Raw genomic sequence first — 12,565 nt, forward strand, 5'->3', positions numbered from 1 at the left:
AAATAAAATAATAAACCAGCTTGTTGTGGAGAAAGCACAGGTATTCTGCAGGCTTTGCACAGCTCAGTGTCAGGAGCTAATCTCAAAATACATGCCCCTAATTTCCTGCTACACAAGGATATCTCAGCTTTGAAGATGCCTAAGCAGAGTAAAAAGGAGAGCTGTGTACAGCTCTGATGTGTTTGTGTCTCAGGAAATGTATTTCAAAGAGTTACTGCCCTGGAAAAGCAAGTCCACGTGATCTCTGAACTGTCAGGCACGGTCTCATAAGTGCCTCCAGCAAAGCAGACACATCACTCACGTTCTGGGCTCATCTTGGACACTAGAGGAAGCTCTTGCACACAAGGAAAGCTCCTTCCAGCAAATAATTATCACCAAGCTGCTGCCTAATGGACAGACAGATTTATCAGGAGGAAAATATGAAATACATTAAGCCTCACGTATGCTGAGCAGAATTACATTTGGGATTATAAAAGCAGCTGGATTAGCAGCTTTCTCTGCTTGGCAAAAATGGAAATGGAAGAAGAGCTCCTGTAGCAAACCAGCAGTTGTCCTTGTCTGACTCCTGAAATGGGGTCACTCCTGCTGTCTTGTGATCTCCAGACAGGGACACAGAGGCGTGCAGCAGCTCTGGGCATCCCAGGGCACATCCCTGGGCATACCCCAGGACATCCCAGTGCTCATCCCCCAGCACATCCCTGGGCACCTCCCAGGGCTCATCCCTGGATTTCCACAGGCACATCCCCCAGCACCTCCCAGAGACATCTCAGAGCACATCCCCAGGCTCATCCCAGGCACCTTCCTAGGCAGCTCCCTGGGCTCATCCCAGGACACATCCCAGGACACCCTTGGGCACATCCCAGTGCTCCTCCCAGGGCTCATCCCCAGGCTCATCCCCAGGCACCTCCCAGGCCATCCCAACGCCACAGTGCCCCCGACTGCCACGGACACCTCTGTGCCAGGGCAGAGGCACTGAGAGGGCTCAGAGGTGCTGGGGGCAGAGCCCCACCAATGTTGTGCTGTTTTCCCAGCAGGCCAGGCCCTGCTGGAGCAGCTGTGGCACAGCACGTGGCTGGTGCTGCCCGGGCTGATCCTGCGGGGCTCGGAGCCGCCCCCGTACGTGGCGCTGCTGGAGGAGCTCCTGGGCAGAGGCTTCGTGGTGACTGCAGCTCGTCTGGCTGTGCTGGACTCAGCCCAGGCTCTCTGCATCTCCCAGATGCTCAGCAGGGCCAAGGGCAGCGTTGCAGCAAAGGTATGGAACAGCTGGAGCTGGGCTTTGCTTCCTTGGCACTAAAGAGGAGCCTTGTAATGATGCCTTGCTGTGATGTGCTGCCCCGAGGCCTTGGTGGCACTATTGCAGCACTGCCTCTGAGCCCTGGCACCTCTGGTGAGTGATGTGGGCACTGGGGGCACTTCCTGAGGGTCCTGCATCCCTGGGAGCCCTCATGGGAATGGCCCATCCACCCTTCATTCATTGAATGTTTCATTCCAGTCAGCCATCACCCTGTTCTGTGTGCTCTGCTGCTGTCTGCTCTCTTGTTTCTCCATAGAAATACAGTTTCTATTTCCCTCTCTAATCACACCCCATTTATCTCCCTCTACAATGCTAAAAATCCCTTCTTCTTCTTGGGCTGTGCCCTGGAGCCTGAGGTTTTCCCACCTGCAGTGTTGCCTCCAGCTCTGGGGCTCCCAGCACAGAAAGGAGCTGGAGCTGCTGGAACCAGTGCAGAGGAGGCACCAGGATGATCAGAGGGATGGAGCAGCTCTGCTGGGAGGAAAGGCTGAGGGATAGGGGATTGTTCACCTGGAGAAGAAAAGGCTTTGGGGTGACCTAACTGTGGCCTTCCAGTGAGTGAAGGAGCTACAAGAAAGATGGAGAGAGACAATTTACAAAGGCCTGGAGGGACAGGACACAGGGAATGGCTCCCACTGCCAGAGGGCAGGGCTGAATGGGATATTGGGAATTAGGAATTGTTCCCTGGGAGGGTGGGCAGGCCCTGGCACAGGGTGCCCAGAGCAGCTGGGGCTGCCCCTGGATCCCTGGCAGTGCCCAAGGCCAGGCTGGATGGGGAACCTGGGACAGTGGGAGGTGTCCCTGCCCATGGCAGGGGGTGGACAAGGTGGGCTTTGAGGTCCCTTCCAGCCCAGGCCATTCTCTGCAGGTGCAGCCCTGGGGTTTGGGCACAGGATGGGCTGCTGGGCTGAGCTGACATTGCTCCACACAACAGAAAACCAGGCCCAGACCGTTTTCCTCTTGGTGTAGGAGAAGCCCACCCAGTCAGGAACCTTGCCTGGGCAGAGCTGGGAGGTGGAATGTGAATGTGCAGGAAAGTGCTGTCAGCAGCACAGAGTAAGCAAGGGGGGACAGTAATGACAGTGGCAATCACCCAAGGGCTCTCAGACCACAGCAGCCCCTTCACAAAACACAAACATTTGGGCTTCCAGCTCTCAGTTCTAAGTCTTGGGTGTTATCTGTAATAGGAGCATGTAAGATCTTTTCAGGTTGTGCCTTTAAAAACTGACAGCATCTCTTTGAAGTACATCTGTATGGAACAGCAATTACATCTAGCAGCCAATTAATGTGAGCACTGCTTGCCTGTGCCCTGAGTCCCCTGAGGATCCATCCCCCTGCACAGGGAATGTGCACAGCTCTCTAGGAAGGACACACCAGCACTGGGGGAGCAGAGCCATCCCTCCCTCCTCCTGCCAGAGATAAACGGCCCTGGGCAAGCTGGGGTGTTTCCAGAAGGATCTGGCACTGCTGAGCCAAAGGTGAATGTCACAGCCTTTGCTCTCCCTCTCTAGGAGGGAGATGGGCTGCTTCATGTAATGAGTGTTTCTGCTAAAATATCTCAATATTTACCTGTCTTGGTGCTCCTGCTTCCAGCAGAGGTAGGGACTGATAACACACCCAGGTTGGTTTTCACTCAGAGGGCTGGGAGGGTCACAGACACCTCAGACATGGCACTGCCTCTGCCTCAGGGAGTCACAGACACCTCAGACATGGCACTGCCTCTGCCTGGGGATCACAGACACCTCAGACATGGCACTGCCTCTGCCTCAGGGGGTCACAGACACCTCAGACATGGCACTGCCTCTGCCTGGGGGTGTCAGACACCTCAGACATGGCACTGCCTCTGCCTCAGGGGGTCACAGACACCTCAGACATGGCACTGCCTCTGCCTCAGGGAGTCACAGACACCTCAGACATGGCACTGCCTCTGCCTGGGGGTCACAGACACCTCAGACATGGCACTGCCTCTGCCTCAGGGAGTCACAGACACCTCAGACATGGCACTGCCTCTGCCTCAGGGAGTCACAGACACCTCAGACATGGCACTGCCTCTGCCTGGGGGGGTCATAGACACCTCAGACATGGCACTGCCTCTGCCTGGGGGAATCAGAGACACCTCAGACATGGCACTGCCTCTGCCTGGGGGGGTCATAGACACCTCAGACATGGCACTGCCTCTGCCTGGGGGTGTCAGACACCTCAGACATGGCACTGCCTCTGCCTGGGGGTGTCACAGACACCTCAGACATGGCACTGCCTCTGCCTCAGGGAGTCACAGACACCTCAGACATGGCACTGCCTCTGCCTGGGGGTCACAGACACCTCAGACATGGCACTGCCTCTGCCTGGGGGTCACAGACACCTCAGACATGGCACTGCCTCTGCCTGGGGGTGTCAGACACCTCAGACATGGCACTGCCTCTGCCTGGGGGTGTCAGACACCTCAGACATGGCACTGCCTCTGCCTGGGGGTCACAGACACCTCAGACATGGCACTGCCTCTGCCTGGGGGTGTCAGACACCTCAGACATGGCACTGCCTCTGCCTGGGGGTGTCAGACACCTCAGACATGGCACTGCCTCTGCCTCAGGGAGTCACAGACACCTCAGACATGGCACTGCCTCTGCCTGGGGATCACAGACACCTCAGACATGGCACTGCCTCTGCCTGGGGGGATCTGTGGCTCCTGTTCCTCACCCATCAGCCACACTTAGAGACTTGTTCAGGTGCAGAGCAGCACCAGAGCTCTGTTCCTCCCTCTCTTGCAGTGCTCCCTGCTGAAGGATGGGTTCTGCCTGGTGCTGGCAGCACAGTGGGACAGCTCTGTCACCTCCCTGGGCTCCCTGCTGGACAGGTAAGGAGGAGCTGCTGCCCTGAGGGGGGGCACCTCTCTTCTGTGCTTCTCACTCAAGGGCAGCCTGTTCTGGGTCAGTCACTGCTCATGGAATTGTTAAGGATGGGAAAGATCAAGTCCAGCCAGGAACCAGCACATTCACCATTAATCCAGGCCCTCAAGTGCCACATCCATACATTTGAACTCTTCCAGGGGTGGTGACCCCACCACTGCCCTGGGCAGCTGTGCCAGGGCCTGACCACCCTTCCCATGAAGGAATTTCCCCAATATCCCACCTGAACCTCCCCTGGCACAGCCTGAGGCCATTTCCTCTCCTCCTGTCCCTGTTCCCTGGGAGCAGAGCCCAACCCTTACCTGGCTGTCCCCTCCTGTCAGGAGCTGTGCAGAGCCACAAGGTCCCCCCTGAGCCTCCTTTTCTCCAGGCTGAGCCCCTTTCCTGCTCCCTCAGCCCCTCCCCAGCTCTGTTCCCTCCCCTGGACATGTCCCCCAATGTCTCTTGTCATGAGTGGCCCAATACCTGAGAGTGTCCCCCAGTTTCCAAGTCATGTGTCCTCTACTCAGGACCTTTAAAAATCGAGTTGTGTCCTTTGTTAAGGACCTGCAGTGTCCATAAGGCTCAGCAGCATGGTTCCATGAATACAGGGAATTCTCTGAAATTAGCACTCACATTGGGAATAGACCTGCTGAATCAATAAAATTCCTAGGAGAAATATCTTAGCAGATTTTATGTTTGCTGTGAAGGAAAAGAAAAAAAAAAAACAAAACAAACAGAAAACCAAACCTTAAAATAAACACCAGAAAGCAAAATCAAAAATTAGCCTCTTAAATAAATCACCAGAAATGCTGGGTAGAGGATGTATAAGCCTGGAAAAACAAACAGAACCCCTCTGCAGGGACTGATTAGTGAAACAGAGTGATTAGCTGGGCAATTAACCCTGTGTTCCCCAGAGGGGCTGGTATTTGGCACTGGCATGTGCAGCTCACACATGGCTCCTCTGGCACAGGCACCAGGAGTCAGGGCTGTGCCACATCCCATGTGGAGCAGCCCAGCAGCCATGCCAAAAACCCCATCCTGACTTGGGCTGTGCCCTCTGGAGCACTTCCAGAAAGTGCTGCCAGTGGGTTCAGGAATGCTGGGGTTTGCAGGCTCCAAGGGATCAAAGCTGAACATCCACGTGGCTGCACCTCAGAGTTCTCACTCTGCAGAAATGTTCCCAGGGCCACACCTGGGAGGGATGGTTGGAACAGATTCCATTGGTAACTTTGCAAAAATGTTTTTAAGCTACTGACACCATTTTGACTTCCATTGATTTAAAATCACACCCTTGGGAGCCACATCCCAAACTTTCCTCTGTGCAAGGGGAGACAAACAGCCAGTCAGCCAAGGCCTTTGTGGTGAGATTTCTCCCAGCTTTCTCTGCTTTACAATGGAAAAAAAGTGAACTTTTGGGAACCCTGGAGGTCACTGCTGGAGGCAGCTCTGGGAGAGTCACTCCAGATCCCAATATCTCTATTTTCCCCAGCACCACAGTCATGGGTGCTGCTTAACAGCCCAGCACTCCCCTGTCCTCCAGGCTGGCTGGGGTTCCAGGGGCCAATCCCAAGGCAGCCCCTCCAGAGACACCTCCTGTGGCTCCTCCTGGCTTCCAGAGCCCCCAGGGGCTCAGCAGGAATTGTGCCAATGTCTGCACCTTCAGCCCCCTCCTGCTCTGCACAAAGGATGAACCTCTGTGCTGAGCTCCAGAACACCTGTGTGTGACTGATGGGGGTCAGGAGGCACTTCCAAAGGGCAGGATCTGCCCCAAGCAGCAGAGTCTACCCCTAAACAGCAGGATCCACTCCCAAATGAATGGATCTACCCCCAAACAGCAGGATCCACTCTCAAATTAATGGATCCAGCCCCAAACAGCAGGATCCAGCCCCAAACACCAGGATCCACTCTGTCTCTCCCCCAGTGATCACAGAGACTTTTCAAACCAGCTCTACAAAATAAAAATAATCCCAAACCAAAAACCCCCAAAAAAACAACAACAACAAAAAAAAGCCCCAAAAAACCAAAGACAAAACCCCCCAACGTTTTTTGCCCTCATGATGGAAAATGCCTGTGGAAGGGAGAGGCAGCAAGGTGTGCCCGAGGGTGGGAGGAGGGAGGGCTCTGATCCTCAGGGAGATCAGGAGCTCACACCCTTTCTGTCTGTCAAGCTGTCGAACTTTTTAATATGAGCCTGACTTCACTGGTGCCTCCCAAGGACACTTCATGCCAAGACATCTTCAATTTAAATAACACCAGAGGTTAATTACTCTCACAGCTCCATCAGCCCTTTGTGTCCCGGATAAATCACTGGATATTTATCTCTGCCAGGACCCAGACTGCAATACCTGCCCTGCTGGAGCCTCACCGCGGTGAAGGGATTATTTTCCAGATTTTCCAGCCCTTGAGTCCCAGCTGAGCCACATTTCTCTGGCTTTGTGCCACGGGGAGGGAGGGACGTTCCCATCTGTGATGTCAGAGATGGGCTGGGATAAAGAGGAATCAGGTGTTGAGAGGAACAATGTGGGCTCTGCCAGTGAAGCTGCTCTAGTCCTGAGCCTGTTACAGCTTTCCTGTCAATGACAGACATTCAGATCTGGGGGGTTTGGAGGCACCCCCAAACCCTCCTTGTTGTGTTTGCTCAGCAGCAGGGCCCACTCTGGCTGCTCCCTGGACATCCAGGGCATCATTTCTGCACCAAACCCACTGGGCACAGAAAAAGGGACAGAACAATGCAGCTGTGGGCACAAAAGCAGCCTGGCACTTGGCTGGAATCTGGGAGTGTGCCAAGGGCAGCTCACAGGGCACAGGGGGTGTTTGGAACAGGTGAGGGAGCAGTGAGGACCCCAGGGAGGGGAGTGACCCCATCCTATCCACAGGCAAGGGAAAACCATGTGGGACTCACCTCCCTTGTTCTGGCAGCATCTGGCTGCCTGGATGGCTCAGGATAAAGCATCTGAATTTTCCCTGTCATAACTTGTTTTCACAGCCACATTTCCTGGCTGCAGGGTGGCAGAGGCAAGAATTTACAGCAATAGATTCAAAGCAACTCCTGGAAGGAAGGCATGCTCTGCTTTTTAAGCATGACAAACCAGATTTAGCTGCCTTAAGAGGTGATGCTGGTTCCACAGTGATTACTTCTCTATGGTTTAAGCATTTAAAAAGCACTTTAAGATTGTCAGGACCTGTGTTGTGCACAGACTTAGCAGCTCACCTGGTTAACTCAGCTCAATAGGCAGGGTTTGGCTAAAGCACCCCCAACTCCAAGCTGCAGCAGGAAAATATTAGAGTTTAGGCCAGGCTTTGTGCCTTGCAGCCTTGAAACGAGGGAATGCAATCAGAGCAGAAGCCAAGAGCTGAGGAACTTAGCTGGATGTTTTTCTCTCCGATGAAACATTCTTACCAAGTGCTAATTGCTGCTAGCAGGGAGCGATGTTATCCCTATAGGAAACTCATCCCGGGGAGCTTTGGAGGGGAAGGAGGTGTAGAAATTAAAAAAAAAAAAAAAGAAAAAAAAAAAAAGAAAAAAATGAACACATGGGGTGTAAAATCTCGGAGCTGTTGAAAACCAGGGAAGGAAGGGAAAACTGTTGCCAAGCACAATACCTGGCTGTGGGGGAGGGAGCAGGGAGGGGCTTCCAAACCCTCGGGGGAATTTTCAAGCCTGAGGCTCCGAGTGTGCACAGAGTCCCTTTAAAAGGCACTTCTGAGCTTGGTACCTTGCCTTCCCATTTCTCTGGAATACCTTTGGAGGTCAGGTCATGTGTGGCTTGAGGAGGGCCAGAGCAGAACCAGGACTGGTGAGGCAGTGCCTGCTCCCCTTGGCACTGGGGGAAAACCCCCAGAAAACACTTTAAAAATGAACCAACAACCTTACAATGCTTTTTTTAATGCACTAAAAAAGTCTTTGGCTATCTAAGTAAGGGAAATCCTGTCTAAAAAGGATGCAGAAATTGGAGCAAAGGTGAAACTCCTTAGACATGGAAGTGTTTTTATCATGTTTGTATTTTGAAAGCATAGAAATAGAAAACATTGAGAATTGTTTCTTCACCTGGGGAGTGAACATAAGGAGAAACAGGACTTAAGTATTTTTTCTACTTTTGCAATATTCTGAATAAAGAAACTGTAGTGTGTGAGCAATGTGGGAAATACCAAGTAGGAACAGGTATTAAACTATAGTTTAAGTTCTAGCCAGGACCTAATGGTTCACTACAAATTGCTTTCCAACTCTGTCACATAATCAGTGCAGGCTCCCTGTGTTAGCTCAGTGCAGAAAAAGCCCCTTGCCCAGAGCTTTTATGTGATTTATGTGCATTTCCCACTGCCCCAGAACCACCCTGATGCAACTGGACGTGGCTTGTCCAGTTTGTATTTAAAGTTTGTTTGAAGGTTTGTATTTAAATAGTGCAAAGCCATTTACACAAAGCTTTGCAAAAGCCAGGATTTAGCTGTGTAAAGAGGAGCAGCAGCAGATGCCTGTGGCTGGAGCTGCTGGCACAGAGCTCAGATCTCCCCAGGGCTGGGTCAGCTCCCCCCCTCCCTCCCAGCTGACATGGCAAACTAACCCTGCTTCCCTTTCTCTTTGCCCCCAGTGCCTGCTGGCAGAACCAGTCAGCCCTGGACACTGCAGAGCATCTCCTTTATCCCCAAAATGAGAATCAGGCAAGTAGAGAAGTTTGTGGTATGGATATGTGTTCTTTGGGCTTCTGTGATGTAGGAAACTTGTTAATACTGGTTGAAATTTCAAAGAAAATGATAACTTTTGTGAGTCAGAGGTGGTGACAGCCCCAAGCCTTGGCTTAGGCTGAGAGCCCAGAACATGGGGAAGGTGGGACCAAAATCCTGTCAAACTGTCTCCCACATTACAGTGGTGACACAGCTTTGAATCAAAACATTTGGAGATATTGATAAAGGTTCTATATTTTCCACAGAAATTCTGTTACTTTTTGTGAAAAATCAACACTGAGAAAAATATCACAGAATCATGGAATGGTTTGGGTTGGAAAGGACCTCAAAGCCCATCCAGTGCCACCCCTGCCATGGCAGGGACACCTCCCACTGTCCCAGGCTGCTCCAAGCCCTGCCCAGCCTGGCCTTGGGCACTGCCAGGGATCCAGGGGCAGCCCCAGCTGCTCTGGGCACCCTGTGCCAGGGCCTGCCCACCCTCACAGGGCAGAATTTCAAGTGTCTGTGATATTTGTCAAAAATAGTGACAAGAAATGTTCACTCAGCCCTATGGCCAAGCTGGCACAAGTCCTGTGTTCTGAAAGTTGCATTTCAGAAGCCCAAATCCAAGTGGAAGAGGAGGAGTGAAGCCATTAGCCATTCCAGGGATGGTCTAGCTGAATATTTTCTCAGTAATTCAGCCCAAGAAAGGAAACACTGAGCTCCAGACATGTGGGCAGCTAATGGGAATAAACTGCATAAATGCATTCAAAATTCGGGCTGTAATCATCAAAATTTAGCTCAAAACAAATGAGAGGTTTGGAGAGAGGAGGCAGAGCCTGAGGAGTTGGGATAGGGAGATGGGAAGTCCTGGTGGAGCTGTCCCTGCCCATGCCAGGGGGGTGGACATGAGCTTTAAGGTCCCTTCCAGCCCAAACCATTCTGTGGTTCTGTGATAAAAGACTCGTGGAGAGTGAGAACCGATAGCAAGTGGACAAACCTCTCCTCTGGATCCCTTTTCTTCCCAATAAAAGCCCAGCAGGAGAGTGAGATGTGTTTGTAACCTCATCTAACACATCAGAGCTGCTGCCTTCAAGCACCAGTGCTCTAAGGACTGAGCCTTAAAAGACACCAGGCCCTCTTTGAAGTGTGCATTCCTGCTTTTAACAGTGTGCATTCCTGCTTTTAACAGTGTGCATTCCTGCTTTTAATGCCACAGAACCACCTCGAGTGCCCCAGAGGCTCAGCTGGGTTCCCAGCCCTTTCCTGAGGGCACAGCGGGTCCCTGAGCTGGGTTCCCTTTCCCGAGGGTGCAGATGATCCCTGAGCTGAGCTCCCAGCCCTTTCCTGAGCAGATCCCTGAGTTCCCAGCCCTTTCCCAAGGGCACAGATGATTCCTGAGCTGGGTTTCCACCCCTTTCCCAAGTGGATCCCTGAGCTGGGTTCCCTTTCCAGAGGGCACAGAGGATTCCTGAGCTGAGTTCCCACCCCTTTCCCAAGAGGATCCCTGAGCTCCCAGCCCTTTCCCAAGAGGATCCCTGAGTTCCCAGCCCTTTCCCAAGAGGATCCCTGAGTTCCCAGCCCTGTCCCAAGCAGATCCCTGAGCTCCCAGCCCTTTCCCAAGAGGATCCCTGAGTTCCCAGCCCTTTCCCAAGCATATCCCTGAGCTCCCAGCCCTTTCCCAAGCGGATCCCTGAGTTCCCAGCCCTTTCCCAAGCATATCCCTGAGCTCCCAGCCCTTTCCCAAGAGGATCCCAGCACTGCAGTGCCCGGGGCACGGCTCTGCAGGGCTCTGCCAGCCCAGCCCTGGCTGCTGCCAGGGTGCCAGGCTGTTGCCAAGGAATGTGACAGGCCAGCAAGTGCAGGCTGTCTCCTGATTTGCTTTGAAAGGACATTACATCTCCGTGCCTGACACACAATCCCTGCTGCTTGCCGGCGCTGGGGAACGAGCCTATCAGGGAGAGGCTTAGAGGGCTTTTTGTGCTAGGGAGGAGAAAAAGCAAATATGCTCAGCCCTTCTTCCTGCTCCTGGCAGCCTGGGATGTGCAGGCTAATCCCTCTGGAAGCAGGGAGCTGGGAGTTCCCAGCAGGAATGCAGTCCTGGGGCAGCAGCACATCTCCCTGGGGGCACAAACAGCACAGCAGCAGCTCCAAGGCCTTTGTCTCCCAAGTTCAGGGCAGGTTCAGGAATCACAGGGAGATCTGAGGAGCAAACCCACCCGGGAATCTGTTCCTCTAAGGATGGCCCCAGGAATGATGTTTGAGCCTCTGATCTCCTGCTAATGAGTCTGTGAAATGTCAGCCAGGCTTTGCAGGGCAAAGCTAATGAGCAACAACTCGGTATCAGGCAAAGTTCAGGAGGGTTAAATGAACATGGGTTTCAAATCCTCATGGTCTGAGCAGAGCTGCAGCCTTTGCTGGTGGAGTCAAGCCACGGAAGTGAAATGGAATATCATCCTCGCTCCCAGTGGGATTTGGGATTAGGCTGCAGGATGAGAAATCAGCTTTCAGACGTGGCCTGGTGCAGAGCTGACATCTGTGCCTGCTCCTGCTGCATTCCTGGAGCACCTCCAGCTGCCCTGGGTGAAACACCTGCCTGAGGAGCAGACAAATCCAGGCCTTGGGAGTTCCTTGTTCCCCCAGTGACCCTGCAGGTGCCAGGCACACTCAGCACAGCTCCCGTTTGGGAGTGACAGAGCCATGGTTTGTTGGTGTCACCATCAGGGGCTGTGACCTTCCTCAGGGCTGTCCCAGATGTCCCTGCAGCTGGTCCATGCCCAAACTGGGATGTCTCCAGTGATGAGGGAGTGGTCAGGGAGTGCTGTGCTCAGCCTGGGCACTGGGATGTCCTGGGGCTGGACACTGCCCCTCACCTGCAGCAGTGACTGTGGCTGTGTGGGGCTGTGGGGACACAGTGGGTGTCCCTCGGTGACATCACTGACCTGCCACCATCAGAGCAGTGAGGTGACACATTTTCTGTCCCTCAGAGACAGCCCAGCCTCCCCTGGCAGCAGCAATCCCTCCACTCTGCCTGGAGCCACCCTCCCTGCAGACACCTGAAACACAGGGAGAACCTCCCAGCCCCTCCTGGTGTGCCCCTGGCCCCTGAGCCGCAGGCAGAGGGGCTGCAGTCCCCTGAAAGAGACTCAAAAGCTGTGAGGAGAGGCAGGAGGGCCTGAGGGCTGTGTGGGGTGGGTGACAGCACAGCATCCCCAGTGCTTTGGGGCCCATTGGCACAGCCAGGATTGCAGGCTGGGCTCAGCCCCTGGCCCCCCATTGGCCTCTCCAGCTCACAAACAACTGTGCCAGGCTTGGGAAGGACAGGCAGAACAGCCAGAGAGGGAGGGGATTTCCCACTTAGCACCTTGCTTGTTGCTGCTTTTCTTCAGTTCCTTGCAAACACAACTCCTGAGCATCACAAGGAGCAGTGTCCCCTGCTGTGGGACACTCACAGCCACTCTGGGCTGGCACCAATCCAGCCACAACAGCCTCTGCACAGGAAACCTGCCCCTGGAGAAAAGTTTCTTTGCCTTTCACAGAACTCACAGCTCTCCTCCAACCCTTTCCTTGGTTTCTCCCCAGGCCCAGGAGCTGCTCTGCTGCTTTTTTGACCCCCTGACATCAGAGAGCATCCACAGAATTGAGGCCCAGGACTGCTAGCAGAGAGGGGCAAAGCCCAGGCAGCCTTGGATGCCACTGTGGACATGGACACACAGGCACC

At 53.6% G+C, this 12,565-nt stretch overlaps 1 protein-coding gene across 1 annotated transcript in view; it reads left to right on the forward strand.

The window, feature by feature from the left end:
* The window catches only part of DNAAF8 (dynein axonemal assembly factor 8), a 99,580-nt gene extending 87,015 nt beyond the window's left edge, over positions 1 to 12,565 (forward strand). Inside the window, exons 29-32 of the mRNA XM_054516600.1 lie at positions 1,032 to 1,252; positions 4,063 to 4,148; positions 8,772 to 8,841; positions 12,427 to 12,565. Of these exons, the coding sequence (XP_054372575.1) occupies positions 1,032 to 1,252; positions 4,063 to 4,148; positions 8,772 to 8,841; positions 12,427 to 12,504 (455 nt within the window). The 3' untranslated portion in view covers positions 12,505 to 12,565. The remainder of the gene's footprint in view (positions 1 to 1,031; positions 1,253 to 4,062; positions 4,149 to 8,771; positions 8,842 to 12,426) is intronic.

Source organism: Molothrus ater, chromosome 16, assembly GCF_012460135.2.
Source record: "Molothrus ater isolate BHLD 08-10-18 breed brown headed cowbird chromosome 16, BPBGC_Mater_1.1, whole genome shotgun sequence".
NCBI lineage: Eukaryota > Metazoa > Chordata > Aves > Passeriformes > Icteridae > Molothrus > Molothrus ater.